This window comes from Kogia breviceps, chromosome 9 (assembly GCF_026419965.1).
Source record: "Kogia breviceps isolate mKogBre1 chromosome 9, mKogBre1 haplotype 1, whole genome shotgun sequence".
NCBI classification, from domain to species: Eukaryota; Metazoa; Chordata; class Mammalia; order Artiodactyla; family Physeteridae; genus Kogia; species Kogia breviceps.
The window spans coordinates 17,790,321-17,804,936 of NC_081318.1; the positions used below are offsets into that span (position 1 = coordinate 17,790,321).

The 14,616-nt window shown below is 37.1% G+C and overlaps 1 protein-coding gene across 10 annotated transcripts in view; it reads left to right on the forward strand.

Annotated features, from left to right (window-relative positions):
• The window catches only part of CNOT4 (CCR4-NOT transcription complex subunit 4), a 144,757-nt gene that overhangs the window by 74,941 nt on the left and 55,200 nt on the right, over positions 1-14,616 (forward strand). For 5 of the 10 annotated variants that reach the window (XM_059073844.2, XM_059073837.2, XM_059073842.2 and 2 more), the window contains 5 exons: positions 2,613-2,810; positions 9,882-9,968; positions 10,734-10,835; positions 11,584-11,709; positions 14,471-14,604. In XM_059073844.2, the coding sequence (XP_058929827.1) occupies positions 2,613-2,810; positions 9,882-9,968; positions 10,734-10,835; positions 11,584-11,709; positions 14,471-14,604 (647 nt within the window). The remainder of the gene's footprint in view (positions 1-2,612; positions 2,811-9,881; positions 9,969-10,733; positions 10,836-11,583; positions 11,710-14,470; positions 14,605-14,616) is intronic. The other 5 variants (XM_059073845.2, XM_059073843.2, XM_059073839.2 and 2 more) reach the window with 1 other exon arrangement.

The following is a 14,616-nucleotide window of genomic DNA, read 5'->3' on the forward strand; positions in this document are numbered from 1 at the left end:
TGTAGGCTTCCGTAGTTGTGGCAAATGGGCTCAGTAGTTGTGCCTCATGGGCTCTAGAGCGCAGGCTCAGCAGTTGTGGCGCACGGGCTTAGTTACTCCGTGGCATGTGGGATCTTCCCGGACCAGGCCTTGAACCCATGTCCCCTGCATTGGCAGGTGGATTCCTAACCACTGCACCACCAGGGAAGCCTGACGTAAGTTTTTTTTAAAAAAGAAAATTAGTAGTGCTAAATTTCCACTTCTAGAGTGTAGCTTGGTATTAAGGTGGCAAATATTTATTGAACTCCTAAAATGTGTGACGTAAACTTTATATTTGATCCTGGAGAAAACCCTCAGGTCATGCAAAAGTCAGGGAAATTACTGAGTTCGCTGTTTTCTGTGCCTCCCACGCACTAGTAAGTTGGAGTATGCCTAATAGATTCAAATTTTTAAATGTTGGTATTGAATGGTATGGACGCTTACATCCTGCAGGACCAGTAAGAGTTATGCCTGAATATTTAAGAACAGGATTTTGGGAGACTTTATGTTATTACTAGTAGACGTTGAGGAACATAAAAGGAAATCTCACTTTCTTAATTGCCTTCAGCATTAATCAGTGTGCTCACAAATTGGAGGGTGTTTGTTTTTTTAATTAATTTTTTAAAATTTATGTATGAAAAGATGAAAGTAACTTTATGTTAAAAGCATGCAAGTTTTCATGCTTGTGGATACTCCCTCCTCTCTTCCTCATTCCCACTTTTTCTTCTTTCTTTAAAAAATAAATTTGTTTATTTATATTTTATTTTTGGCTGCATTGGGTCTTCGTTGCTGCACACAGTCTTCCTCTAGTTGCGGCGAGCAGGGGCGAGCAGGCACGGACTTCTCATTGCGGTGGCTTCTCTTGCTGCGGAGCACCGGCTGTAGGCTTGTGGGCTTCAGTAGTTGTGGCACGCAGGCTCAGTAGTTATGGCTTGCAGGCTCTAGAGCGCAGGCTCAGTAGTTGTGGTGCATGGGCTTAGTTGCTCCACAGCATCTGGGATCTTCCCGGACCAGGGCTCTAACCCCTGTCTCCTGCATTGGCAGGTGGATTCTTAACCACTGCGCTACTAGGAAAGTCCCCACTTTTTTTCTTGACGGCAGCATTTCTGTTAATCCCCACTTCTGATATTCTGATAGGCACAGTTTCCCATTTCTGGGATCTCCTCACATTCAGCTTTTAGATGTTATTATTTAGTGCGTTCCATCTTCCATTTATTATTAACTGTTTTTTGTAGTAGTATAGTTGTCCCTTGGTATCTGCACAGGATCGTTTCCAGGAACACCACATCCCACCCCCGCAGATACCAAAGTCTGTGGATGCTCAGGTCCCTTATATAAAACAGTGTAGTACTTGGGTATAGCTTACGCACATCCTCCCATATACTTTAAATCATCTCTAGGTTACATATAATATCTAATACAATGTAAATGCTATATAAATAGTTGTAAATACAATGTAAATGCTATGTAAACAGTTGCTGGGTGCATGGCAAATTCAAGTTTTGGTTTTTTGGAACTTTCTGGAATTTTTTACCCCCAAATATTTTCAGTCCGTGGTTGGTTGAATCTGAGGATGTGGAACCTGCAGATATGGAGGGCTAGCTGTTATAATAACTGACTTACTGAATGCTTCTGTGCAGAACACAATTTTAATTACTTTATAAGTGTGTTGTCTTTCTTAATTCTCACAGAAACCCTCTGAATAAAGTACTCTGATTCCCATTTTACAGAATAGAAGACTGAGGCAGACAGATCACATAACTTTGCCCAGGTCTCTTGGTAAAGAATGATCCAAGATTCAAAACCAGGCATTGTGAGTCCACAGCTCTTATTCAGGCCATCAGTAGTCTTGGCATTAGCAGTAGGAATGAAAACAAAATTATAATGATGAGAGAGGAAACCATTGTAAGAGTGTAATTACTAGTATTTATTGAGGGATTACTGTGTGCCAGTTACACATAATAATTGCTTTATAAGTGTTATTTTTATACCAGCCTTTAAGATTATTTTCATTTTACTTATGAGGATATGGAGGCATAGAGTTTAATTGACTTGCCTAAGACCATGTGGCTAATAAGTGTTGAAGCTAAGTTCAAACTCCTGGGCCAGAGGATCTATGTATTGCTGTTTATTTGCCCATCTGTGTCCTTAGACTGGGAATGTATTAAAGAATAAGTACTTCATTAATCTCCAAGCACATAGTAAGTTTTCATTAAATATTTGTTGATTGTAATACATAAACCCATTTTTAGATGAAATAACTTATACTCTTTGCCTCTTACACGGTACCTTAGAAGCTTAATTTTCCTGTAAACTGTGTGCTAGGCATTGTAGGGAATACCAAGATAGTTGTTTTAAATTTTAGAACCTTTGGTGATGTTTCAAGTTTCAGCACAAAAGTGGTTTAAATAGTATTTTAAAACAATTCTTTATAGCATTTAACTTTTAAATAAAAACTGAAAAGATTCAGAAAAAGGGAGTTGTAACAAAGGGAGATGTGATGTGTATACACATCATCCAGAATTTGATAATTGTTATTCATACAGTTTTCTGTTTATTTAATGCTAACTTCTATATTTGTTTTATGCCTACAGCCATATCCAGAAGACCCAGCAGTTTATAAACCACTCTCCCAGGAAGAACTGCAAAGGATAAAGAATGAGAAAAAACAGAAACAAAATGAGAGAAAACAGAAAATATCAGAAAATCGCAAACATTTGGCTAGTGTACGTGTTGTACAAAAAAACCTCGTCTTTGTTGTAGGTCTGTCTCAGCGCCTAGCAGACCCAGAGGTAAATCTTCTTCTCTTTTCTTTCTCAACTTGGCGTTTTTTCTTTTTGTTTATTTGGAAATAATAGCTGACTCTGCCCAACTGCAGGATTTACCTGAAAATATTAAAACTTAGGAGAAAATGGGAAATATTTTTTTAATAATCACTAAGAAACCAATGACCAGTTGTGACCTTAGGCAAGTGTATTAATCTTTCTTGGCTCATTTTCTTCAGTTGTAAAACTAGGCAGTTGAACTAGATCTCTAAAGTCCCCTTTAGTGCTAATAACCTGTGAAAGTTGGATAATGGTTCTGTTTTGCTCTTAAGGCTAATGTGACGTGACTACTCTGTTTCCTGTTTTCTGTAGCTGTATTAAGGACCAACAGTGGAGATGCAGTTTCATGAACTCACCAAAGATCCGTATTTTGTTTTTAAAATCGTGCCCAAGTAGTGAACCTCGGTTATAGAACAGTGATAGAACTGTTGCTATACTGTATCATCATTCTTTTTTTTTTTTTCCCTTTGTGGGACGCGGGCCTCTCACTGTTGTGGCCTCTCCCGTTGCGGAGCACAGGCTCCGGACGCGCAGGCTCAGTGGCCATGGCTCACGGGCCCAGCCGCTCCGCGGCATGTGGGATCTTCGCGGACCAGGCACGAACCCGTGTCCCCTGCATCAGCAGGCAGATTCTCAACCACTGCGCCACCAGGGAAGCCCTGTATCATCATTCTTTACTCATTCATTTTAAGCCAGTTTTGGGGAAAGAGGGAGAATTTGATGAAGGGAAACTATGGACCAGGTTCTTTGTCATTCGTTTGGAGGCAGGGGAGGTCTTAACCTTTTTGTTTATTACTTAACTCTTTTCTCTCCTTCCTCCACCAGCCTTATTAGAATAATGTTGAACTCATAACTTTCCTTGATGCCCATGGATGCACATCTGCTAACTTTTGGTTTCTGATATACCAGGAGGTGCTGACTAGATTGTTGGGAAGGCAGATAGAAACTGATTGGCAGCCAGAATGTTGGAGAGAGCTGAATTTGGGGGATCTGTGAAAAGTACTCCTTGAGAAGGGTTTGAAGTAATGCTCATGATGGTCGCAATCAGAGGGAGGATTATAGTGAATATGATTAGGGAGGTGGGAATCTTTGAACTTGGCTAAGTGGGCTAAAGGCCCCAGAAGGAGGAAATTTAAGGTGTCTATACATTGATTTTGTACAAATCAGTTTAGAGACAATAAAAAATATTTATTGCTGATAAATTTACTATGTATTAAGGCTGTGAAGGGCTTCATGACCAGTAGAGGAGAAAAATCAGGGTAACCTTACTAAGAAGACTTTATCATTGGTAATAAATGTGGAGGCAGCTCAAGAATTACTAGGATCTAGGTCCAGGGATGCTGGCATTAGTGGGCTACATGATCTTCCAGAGATGTTCTTTCCAAAGTTAGAGGGTTCATACTGGAGAAGACTTCTTTAATAAGAGATGGTAAGGAGAGAGCTCATTTTAGGCCTATGACTTAACCTCAGCAGCCAGTTCTCCCTTTTCCCTAAATCTAGTACTTAACTCTCCAGACAGGCAGAATCCCACTTCACCCTTGAACTCTGCCACAACTTTGTCCCAACGCTTCTGTCTCCCTCTTTCAACACTACTTTTTTTTTCCAACCAGAGAGCATTTCTTGCCTCTGCAAGTTTTTTATTTACCTACCTCTATTTATTCCTACCTTTTTTTTTTTTTGGCTGCACCTTGCAGCTTGTGGGATCTCAGCTCCTTGACCAGGGACTGAACCTGGGCCATGGCAGTGAAAGCGTGGAATCCTAACCACTAGGCGACCAGGGAATTTCCTGCTACTCCAGTAAATTAATGGAACTTTTATTTTGATTTTATAACTCTTGGATATGGATGTACTTGATTTTCTTAATACAAAATCCAGTCACCTGTGGTACTGGAGGCATACAGAGCACCACCCAAAACAAAGGCTGGATAAAATTAAGCCATAGTCTCAGTCTGATGTTTGGATTATAGGTTTTCTACCTCTTCTTTAGAATCTATGGTTTGTTTTTACTTATGTACCGAGATTTCTTATTTTCATTTCAAATAACATGATGTTAGTAAGATTAATCTGAAGAACTATTACACGGAAAGAAATTAATCTAGGGGGTGACTAGTGAGAGAACATTTTATCATGAGTCTAAATATACTTAAAAATCACTGTCCTGGTTTTATACTTTTGAAATCATTGTTGCTTGGTGAGAGGACAGTGGATTTTCTTAAACATTAGTTTCTCTCTCTTATTTCTCTTGAAAGCCTAGGAAGACCAGAGATTAGTGTTTCGGTTATTAAATCCTACTACTTCTAAATATTATCTTTAAAATTTTTCTTAATGTAACTGTCTAACCCTTTCAGACTGGAAAACTTAAAGTCAGCTTCATTAGAAAACTCGAAGTTTCAAATTGTTAGGGTAACTTTTGAGGCAAAGAAGATCCCTGTGATTTACTTATTTTTGGATGATGACAGTTTGATATTTGACTGAATTCTGATTAGCAAAACAGGAACATTTAGGAAAATTTAAAGCTTGTTTTGAAAATAATTTTTGTACATCTGGAAACTTCATACCAAGATTGATAGTCAAATGTATTCATTTATTGCTCAATAGAAAAAAAACTATCTTAGAAGATATGGTAATTAGAGGTAATGATTAGAGGTAATCATCTCCGAAATCCTAAAAATTTATATTGTCAGAACCTAATTCACTCATTCTGTATATTAACTTTTGAATACTTACAATCTGTTAGGTACTTTGATGTTGGAGATGAAGTGGTTTAGCAAGCAGACTGTCTCTACCCGTACAAGCTTACAGACAGTGGAGAAGACAGAATTAAGTACTTGTAAGCATACCGAGCATTTATAAACAGGGAAGTACAGGGCTTTTTGAGAACATGTAACAGTGGGGAATTTAGCTAGTACAGAGATCCACAAAAAGCCTCCCCGAGGAAAGGATGATTTAAAATGATTAGGGATTAGCTGGGCAGTGAATAAGGACAAGGATGTTTCAGGTTCCTGACTGCGTGAAAGAGCAGCTTGTTTGAGGAACTGAAAGACTTTAAAGACACAACCATTTCATTTTACAAATGGGAAACTGAGGCACGGGGAGGTTGAGTGACTTGCCTAGGATCACTCAGCTATTTCATAGCAGAGCCAGGGCTAGAAACCACCCCCATCCTCCCCACCTCCCTGGTCTTAGAGCTCCTATTCCGATGTATTTTACACCAGTGAATGAATGGTCTGTTGTTCCTCCATCCATCCATTTATCCATCCATCCTTCCATCTGCTTATCACATTTTTTATTTTCTCTGTGGTGTTCATGAACACTTGACTGTTCCCAAAGAATATATAGGAAGACATTTTACACATTAGGTATGCCATTGGGAATTTATAATTCTATCATGTGGCCTTTTATATGGTAATTAGTACTAAAGTTGGCTCACTGTGAAGTAAATATAGGACATTAAATGTATGGGTAATGTGATATGCAAGGTGTTCTGCCTACTACCCATACTCTTTACCTTTTTTATTTACTAGAGTATTGGTTTGCTCGTTGGCTTATGTTCAGACAGAATCTGTAATGTGCAGCTTAATATAGAACATCTGAATTATTTAAATTTCCCTTGCCTGGGCAAACCATTTCTTATCAGGCATAGGCCATTTTCTAATACATTAAGGCCCACCAGTGTTTTATATCCATGTTATTCTTTTTTTTTTTTTTTAAGATTTAGATCTGTATTTATTTGGCTGTGTTGGGTCTTAGTTGCAGCGTGTGGACTTAGTTACCCTGCAGCAGGTGGGATCTTAGTTCCCTGACCAGGGATTGAACCCGCGTCCCCTGCGGATTCTTAACCACTGGACCACAAGGGAAGTCCCCAATGTTACTCTTTTTGTTCAATACTAAGACAGTTTAATTTTTCAATAAGCATTTATTGAGTACCTACAGTGTGCCAGGCATTGTGTAAGACATTGAACATAAACCAATAAAAAGGTAGCCCCTGTTTATTTATAAAAGCAGCAGTACGCTATGAGGAGTGCTGTGTGCTGTGGAGGCACAGAGATGGTACCTGACCTTGGGGGGAAGATGTGTATTCTCCTGCTATCTCTGGGGTAAAGTGCTTCAGGCACAGGAATTATACAAATGCTTCTGGATGAGAAAGAGCTCAGTCTGCAAATGATTTGTTTGGCTGGAAAATTAGAGTGAAATGGTGAGAGAGGAGGCTGACAAGGTAAGTGGTAAGGGATAATGAAGTGCTTTTAAAACATGCTAACGAGTTTGCACTTTATCTTAAAGGCAATGAGAAGCTATTAACTATTCTTAAGAACAGAATGACATGGCTAGATTTGTGCTTTGAAAATATTATTCTGGCTGCTCAGTGTAATTATGTACAAAAATCTTATGTTGTTATGAAGGTGTTACTCAAATACTGGCCAGAATTTATTTCCATAAGCCAGCTTTTAACCTTTTCAGACCCAGTACCCACTTTTTTTTAAACTAATATTTTATAACACCCTTTAAGTTTCATGCAATGACTTCTTGATAATATCTGTCTGTGTAGATACATAATTTGAAAAAAATGAAGGAGAAAAAAATTATAAAAAGACTGTTTCTGCATGTAAATACTTGGGTACCTCTGCTCTAGAACCTTGCTACTCAAGGTGTGGCCGCTGGGCTGGTAGCATTAGTATCACCTGGGAGCTTAATTATGCGGACTCTGAGGGTCTGAAATATGTATTTTAACTAGATTCTCAAATGACTTGTATACGTATATAAGTTGGTAAAGTACTTTTTTTCCAGTATGTTATAAAATAGGTGCTTGTATCTGTTTGTAGAATCACTGTGAATATGACAACTACAAAGGCAGATTGTTACAGGTGTATGTATTGGCACCTCAGGTACCATGAAGTGCCAGTGATGTAATTTTTCTGAAGCAATTATTACTAAAATTTCAAACAAAGCACTTGTGGTTGTCCCTTAATTACACACTATTTGCTTTTAAATTCAACATATGTCAAAACTGTGGGGAACTACTTTATGTTTATAATTTGTTTCTAGGTTCACTTAATTGTAAACAGACCTCACAGCTAGATGAATGTCTTGTAGAACATTCAAAAGTGGTGCAGGACAGTTCTTTGTGGTGCAGGGCTAGCCTGAGTGCTGTAAGTGTTTCCTGGCTCCCATCCACTGAACACGAATAGTGTCTCCCAGTTACTTTGACAACCTCCCCTAATAAAAGCTCCCACAGAGTTCCAAAATGTTCCAGCTTCCCTTGTTGCTGCCTTTATTGAGAACTACTGCCATAAACTTGGATATGATATGAGCTGCTGATGCAGCACAACTTGTAACCAGTCTATATCCTTTGAAGCAGGTATTTTGGCTGAGGCCTTTTGCTGAGTTAGTATGCATCAAGCTGGAATATTGAATACAGTTCTATACTCCACTGGCCAGAAAGCTTTTCAAGATATACTCTTCTCTAACCCTCTATTCTAAGACTTACTTGTGAACAACCCAGGAGTCATTGCCTTTACCACACTTAATGCCATATCCCTCGGGGGATTTGGGTAGAAGAAATATCGGAAGCCAATGTAGTCACTTCACCTTCTAATCCATTAAAATTGGCTGTAGAAAACATAAGGCCTAAACCCTATACTTATAAAAACCTAAAATAGGGCTTCCCTGGTGGCACAGTGGTTGAGAGTCTGCCTGCCGATGCAGGGAACGTGGGTTTGTGCCCTGGTCCGGGAGGATCCCACATGCCGCGGAGTGGCTGGGCCCGTGAGCCATGGCCGCTGGGTCTGTGCGTCCGGAGACTGTGCTCCGCAACGGGAGAGGCCACAACAGTGAGAGGCCCGCGTACCGCAAAGGAAAAAAAAAAAAAAAAAAAAACCTAAAATAAAATAAGGTAAAAAAATTATATAAATCAAGTTGAAAACTGTTAAGAATTAATGACACCCCAATCACAGACTGTTTCACAATGCTTTGGTTCTTTCAGATGCAGAACATATTAGCTAAGTTGCAAGTATGTGAGAATATTATCAAGAGTATAAGAGTATTTGGAAAGGATACTTTGCACATACTTGAACAGATATGTGCATAAAGCTTTCATTGAGAGAGAGCTTGCTATTTGGAGAGATTGTAGGAACAGTAGGTCTATAGATGAATTCTAGAAAAAGAACAAAATTTAATTTTGAGGTAGTTGCAAATCATGGGAGAGGTTTTTGTTTCAGGTTAGCCAAGGTTAAGTAAGTTTTAGAGAAGCTAAGTGAATGCATATAGAGATCACATAGTAAAGGAGATGACACAAGTATGAGGGGAAATGACCACCAAGAAGTAACCAGGTAGTAGAGAAAATATTGTATAAATTTGTTTACCCAGTTTTTTTTTCATCCATCACCTCACATTTGTTATTTATTAAGAAAAAGAGAAAAAAAAACCAGGAGACAGTTGAGAAATGGTGACATTGACATAAGGAAAATTTATTGACACAGAGTAATAAATCATAAAGCATAGAAGTTTGAAGAACATTCTGTTACCATATTTGGAATGAGTAACTTATAAACAGTGCTTTAATATAATACATAAAGTATTATATACCATAGATTCATGAGTAAAGACTCTCTACTGGTGTCTGTTCTTGAGTTTCTGTTTCTGTTTAATACATAATCCAGGTCATTGTTCTGAGAATTACTTTCTTATAATGATCATCTATTAATGAAAATGTGGTTAAGATATTTGATCTGTTTTGTGTTTAAGAATACTGTGAAGCTAAAAATCCCTTAGATTATTGGTGTAGATATTAAAATGTAATAGATAATACTGAACTTAGTCTCAGTTTCTATTCAGTGGGTCAATAAAGAATAGCTTTTAGACTTTGTTAATGATTTCCTGTAGGTTAACCACACAAATTGTAATTAGGAAGTAGTCACATTTACTAGAAAACTTTAAAAATTATTTTATTTTCACTGAAGAGGGATGGTGTATGTCCCCATTATAAGGATAAAGTTGATGAAATTGGGGACAGTTTATACCTTATTTCTTCTTCTTTTATAGGTTTTAAAACGACCAGAATATTTTGGGAAGTTTGGTAAAATACATAAAGTTGTCATCAATAATAGCACATCATATGCAGGCTCACAGGTAACTAATTATAGGGATTTTTGCCTTTCCTCCCTATGGTCTGGGCTTGACCTGGGCTGCTCAGAAGGGAAACTTGCTTTCTGTGATTAGAAAGCTTCAGGGTCAAAGATTTAAGCAGTGTAGTGACCTCTGTTGGTGGGGTGGGGGAATTTTTGGTGCTTATTTGACCTTTTCAGGACTTAACAGTGAATTGATAGTGATAAGATGGAAGTAGTAAAACAAAGATCTAGTGATGGTTTGAAGGGGAGGGGGAATTGAGTCTATTATTAGGCAGTTAAATTATATAATGATTTCTAATTAATAATGTTTTCTGATTTTGTGAACTTAATAGAGCGTCTTTGTTATGCTGGTATTAGCAGATAGAATACTCTTACAGATTGCATTTATTTTGGGGAAAACACAGTTTGACACTGTCTTCAAATCTTATTTTTTTTAAATCTAACTTTCAAAGTTTGTTTTTTGTAACCTTGACGAGCCTGTCAGATGACTTTTTAAAAAAATGAATGCCAAACCAAAGATGATATTTTATTCATATTTATTTTAGTCTACTTAAAATCAGATAAAATTCATTAAGTTTGATTGTCTTAAGACGAACTAGTATATGGTTTAATCAAAGCTACTACTACTTCTAATCGTTGTCATTATTATTAATGAAAGTAGTGGTAAAGGCCTTTAGAATTCCTTAGGCAGGTTGCAAGATAATTTTGTTGTTGTTGTTAAGTTTTTGTTGAATTTGATACTAATAACAGTGGGTTTTCACTTTAGGGTCCAAGCGCCAGTGCTTACGTAACCTATATCCGGTCAGAAGATGCTCTCAGAGCCATACAGTGTGTCAACAATGTGGTGGTAGATGGCAGAACACTTAAGGTAATATGGTCCTCTTGATTTTTTTTTTTTTTTTAAGAGGGAAGGGATAACATGTACTAAGTAGAGAAGAGCATAGCTTTTACATATTACATGAATGGAGTCTAATTTGAAGATTGCTTCTTAGGCATCCATTCTAACCTATGACAGCTAATTTGTTTATAGCTGACGTATGTAGGGTCCTGTTTTACCAACTAGGAGTAAACACATTCATTATTAGGGGATAATCTTTAAAAATCTCCTTATATTTACACATACTTTATTTTGTGAAAATGGATTCATTACTCTCCTTGTCAGAAATAGATAATTGTTCTGATTTGTTGTCCTTAAATATTTGGGCATTGATCAGTTCAGGTTTGCATGAAGAGTCCCACCAAGCAATGCTTTTAAGTAAGTGGAAGAAGGATGGCATAATGAGAAAACGGAATTTGCCTTATGTGCCTAACCGCTTAGAACATGGAACAGATTTTGTCTTTCTGCTCTTCTGACCTCTAGGGAAATCTGGGTGCTCAAGCTCTGGAAACCATAGGCCGAGATTTTTTATTAAAATTCTTTTAAATGATCATCATCCTTAATAAATCCTGCTAGTAATAGTTTCGTTCTCTAGTAGTCACAGCCATACTTTGTTTTGTTGTGCCTGTGCCTCATTTTAGGTGAAATGAAAACACTAAATATGGAAATTTTCATTGTGGAGTCAGTTCACATTTTGGTTTTTTTTCCCCCCTCCCCTGCTTTCCTCCTCTTGCTGCAGGCATCTCTAGGTACAACAAAATACTGCAGTTACTTCTTAAAGAATATGCAGTGTCCAAAGCCTGACTGCATGTACCTACATGAATTGGGGGACGAGGCGGCCAGCTTCACAAAAGAGGAAATGCAGGTAGTAAAGTAATGTGAATTATCAACTTTGCAGAAAAGGAAGTATTTTTCTTTATAAGTTAAAATTACAAAAGCAAAAACTAAGAATTTTCTTTTTCTTTAAACCGGTATTACTTTAAAGTAGCATTTTCCAAATACGTAGTGTTCCATGGAATATCAGTTCTGGAGGATATTGTTACAATAAAAGTGGGTCTGTGGTCCACTAAGTTTGAAAATGCTTGATTAATGAAGATAAATAGATTCCCCCACCCCACTCCACCCCCCACCCCAGCAACACTTCTTAGAGTCTTTAATATGCTAATACATATCCCAGAGGGGTATGTAGAACCAGGACTTAATTGACCAAGGAAAGCATTTTGGTAAATGCTACTTTAGGGGGAATGTCAGCAAAATGAAAGCTAAGTGGGATATTGTAATTATGAGGTCCCCCACCCCATCTCTACTCTTCACAGAGCATGCTAGAAAATAATACTCTATTAGATGCTGCTGAAAAGCTGACATTATTTTTTATAAAATGATTCTTCCCATGAAAGTATCCAGTGAGTCAGTGTCCTGTAAAGGGTGAATTGAAAGCTTATTTTCCTATGTTCTTTTTTACATTTCCTGTTCTCCTGTCTCCTTTCAATTTGTAGTATAAACATGCCTTTACAAGTAAAAATGTTGACCATACGGCATATTAAATGAGGATTATGCCAAAGCACAATACTGCACTTCCCTGTTATAGGTGAGGACTTCAGATTGTTGCTGTGGACTTTTGCAGGAATACTTCTCATTTAGAAGGTGGGGGGCATTGATTACTGCCTTTCATTCTCCAAGTCAAATTAGAGACAGTCTAGGAGGGGGTCCTTTCAGAGCAGATTGTTAAATGAAATGAAATATTACCTTTTTTGACTTGGAGTTACTACAGATTAAATCCCATTATAATAAATACATTGGGATTTCTTGACAGTATGTATTGTCTTTATGATCTAAAAACAGTGTTAAAATAAGTTCTCTGTGATATTTAACGGGGATGGATGACTTACTTATTTCTTGCTTATCCAATAAATGCATCTTGATTTTTTTTCTTCTTTTGGATGAAGTCTAAAGTTGAACCATTTCATGCTGAATTTTGACTAGTGGGAACTGTGCTTTACCTATGGGTACTATTACAATGAAAATCTCTGTCAAGGAATTTCTAAGCCCCAGTTGATCTCACTTAAGTATTATTGAAGAGTAAAAGGAAATGGATGGACAGTCCCTTAGAATTTATTTGTAATGGGATTTAACCTGTCTCTGTGAACTGCCCCTGTTAAATCATATGAATACCAATTTGAGCTCTTTGTGGCTAACGAAGGCCATAATATCTTCTGAAGTATTGCTTGCAGAAAGAATTTTCAGGGCTTTTTATGTTTTAAAGATGTAAAATCCACATCTAAACTGTGTTTTTTCTTAACAATTTAAAATTCATTTCATATTGTTGTCCTGAATTCATCTTGCTCTTCTTTATCTTAGTTCAGAATTATTTTGAACAGGAGTTTCCTCATTAAAATACTTCGTCAGTGTAGAAAGGAAACTTGAGCAAATTATATCATGGCAAAAACCAGATCTTTGCTTGTTACTGCATAAGTCAAAATTTAGTACCATATGAAATATTTATAGACCCAGGTGAATAGGCAAGAGCCCTCTCAGAACAGGGAACAATGCATTGTGCAATGTGTATGATACAGTTGTGCTCAATTAGATGATACTGCCCTTGTTTTTATTGTTTTGTTTTTGCTTTGATCTGTTCTGGTTTTGGTTTTCCCATAACATCTATTTAGACCACACTTTTAAAATAATTAACAACCCTGAAGGTAAGTAAAAAATGTCCTTGCAGTCATAATATACATACAGATAGTAAAAAGTTATTCAGAGTAATTTCATTGTATTGTAATTTATTTTTTGTATGTGCCTAGTTTCCACAGTCAGTCTTTGTCTGATTTATTCCATCACATTTGTGACACTGCCTTCTGATAGACAGCTACCAACTCCAGTAAATACAGAGTTGTCTTTGTTGTGTATAGAGCAGGGATTGGCAAACTTTTTATGTAAAGGGCCAGTTAGTAAATATTTTAGGTTTTCTGGGCATATGATCTCTGCAGCAACTACTCAACTTTGCTGTTGTAGCACAAAAGAGGTCATAGATAACACATGAATGAATGAGCATGAGTGTTCCAGTAAAACTTTATTTATAAAAACAAAGTGGCTGGCTCTGAATTGCCATCCTCTGATCTAAAGTTTAAAATATATTACTTTTTATGTAAAAACAAATTAATGTGCTAATTAGTGTTAGGATAATGAAAAATATAGTAAAACTCCTCATCTGTGTGTTACTTATCAATCTTCTAAAAAGAGAAACTGTGATTTTTCAGTGATTTTCAGAAAATTCTATAATGACCTGTTAGAAGACTTAATTCTTATGTGAAAGATGGGGAAGTAAGTTTAAAAGGGCCCCTCTAGTTTTTTAAACTAGCAAAAATGTTGTCTGCTAATATTATTTTCTCCACATAAAGTGGGTGATGAAATGCCTTAGTTAATGGAATATGTCTCATGTAGTTTTGTTGCAAGAACTTTCATTGGTCTAGAAGTTCTGTGACATTTTCCTCACAGGTTTCTCTGACACCATGACAAATCCTTATGTGTTTTATTTAGAATAGCTTTAGTAATTCATAAAGTACATCAGCATTTTATACCAGCCACTTTGTGAGTCCCACTGCAGTTTTAATTTCTTCTTCCACTAGGCGGGTAAACACCAAGAATATGAACAGAAGCTACTTCAAGAATTATATAAATTAAACCCCAATTTTCTTCAACTGTCTACGGGTTCAGTTGATAAGAATAAGAACAAAGTGACACCACTGCAGAGGTATGATACGTAAGTACCAAT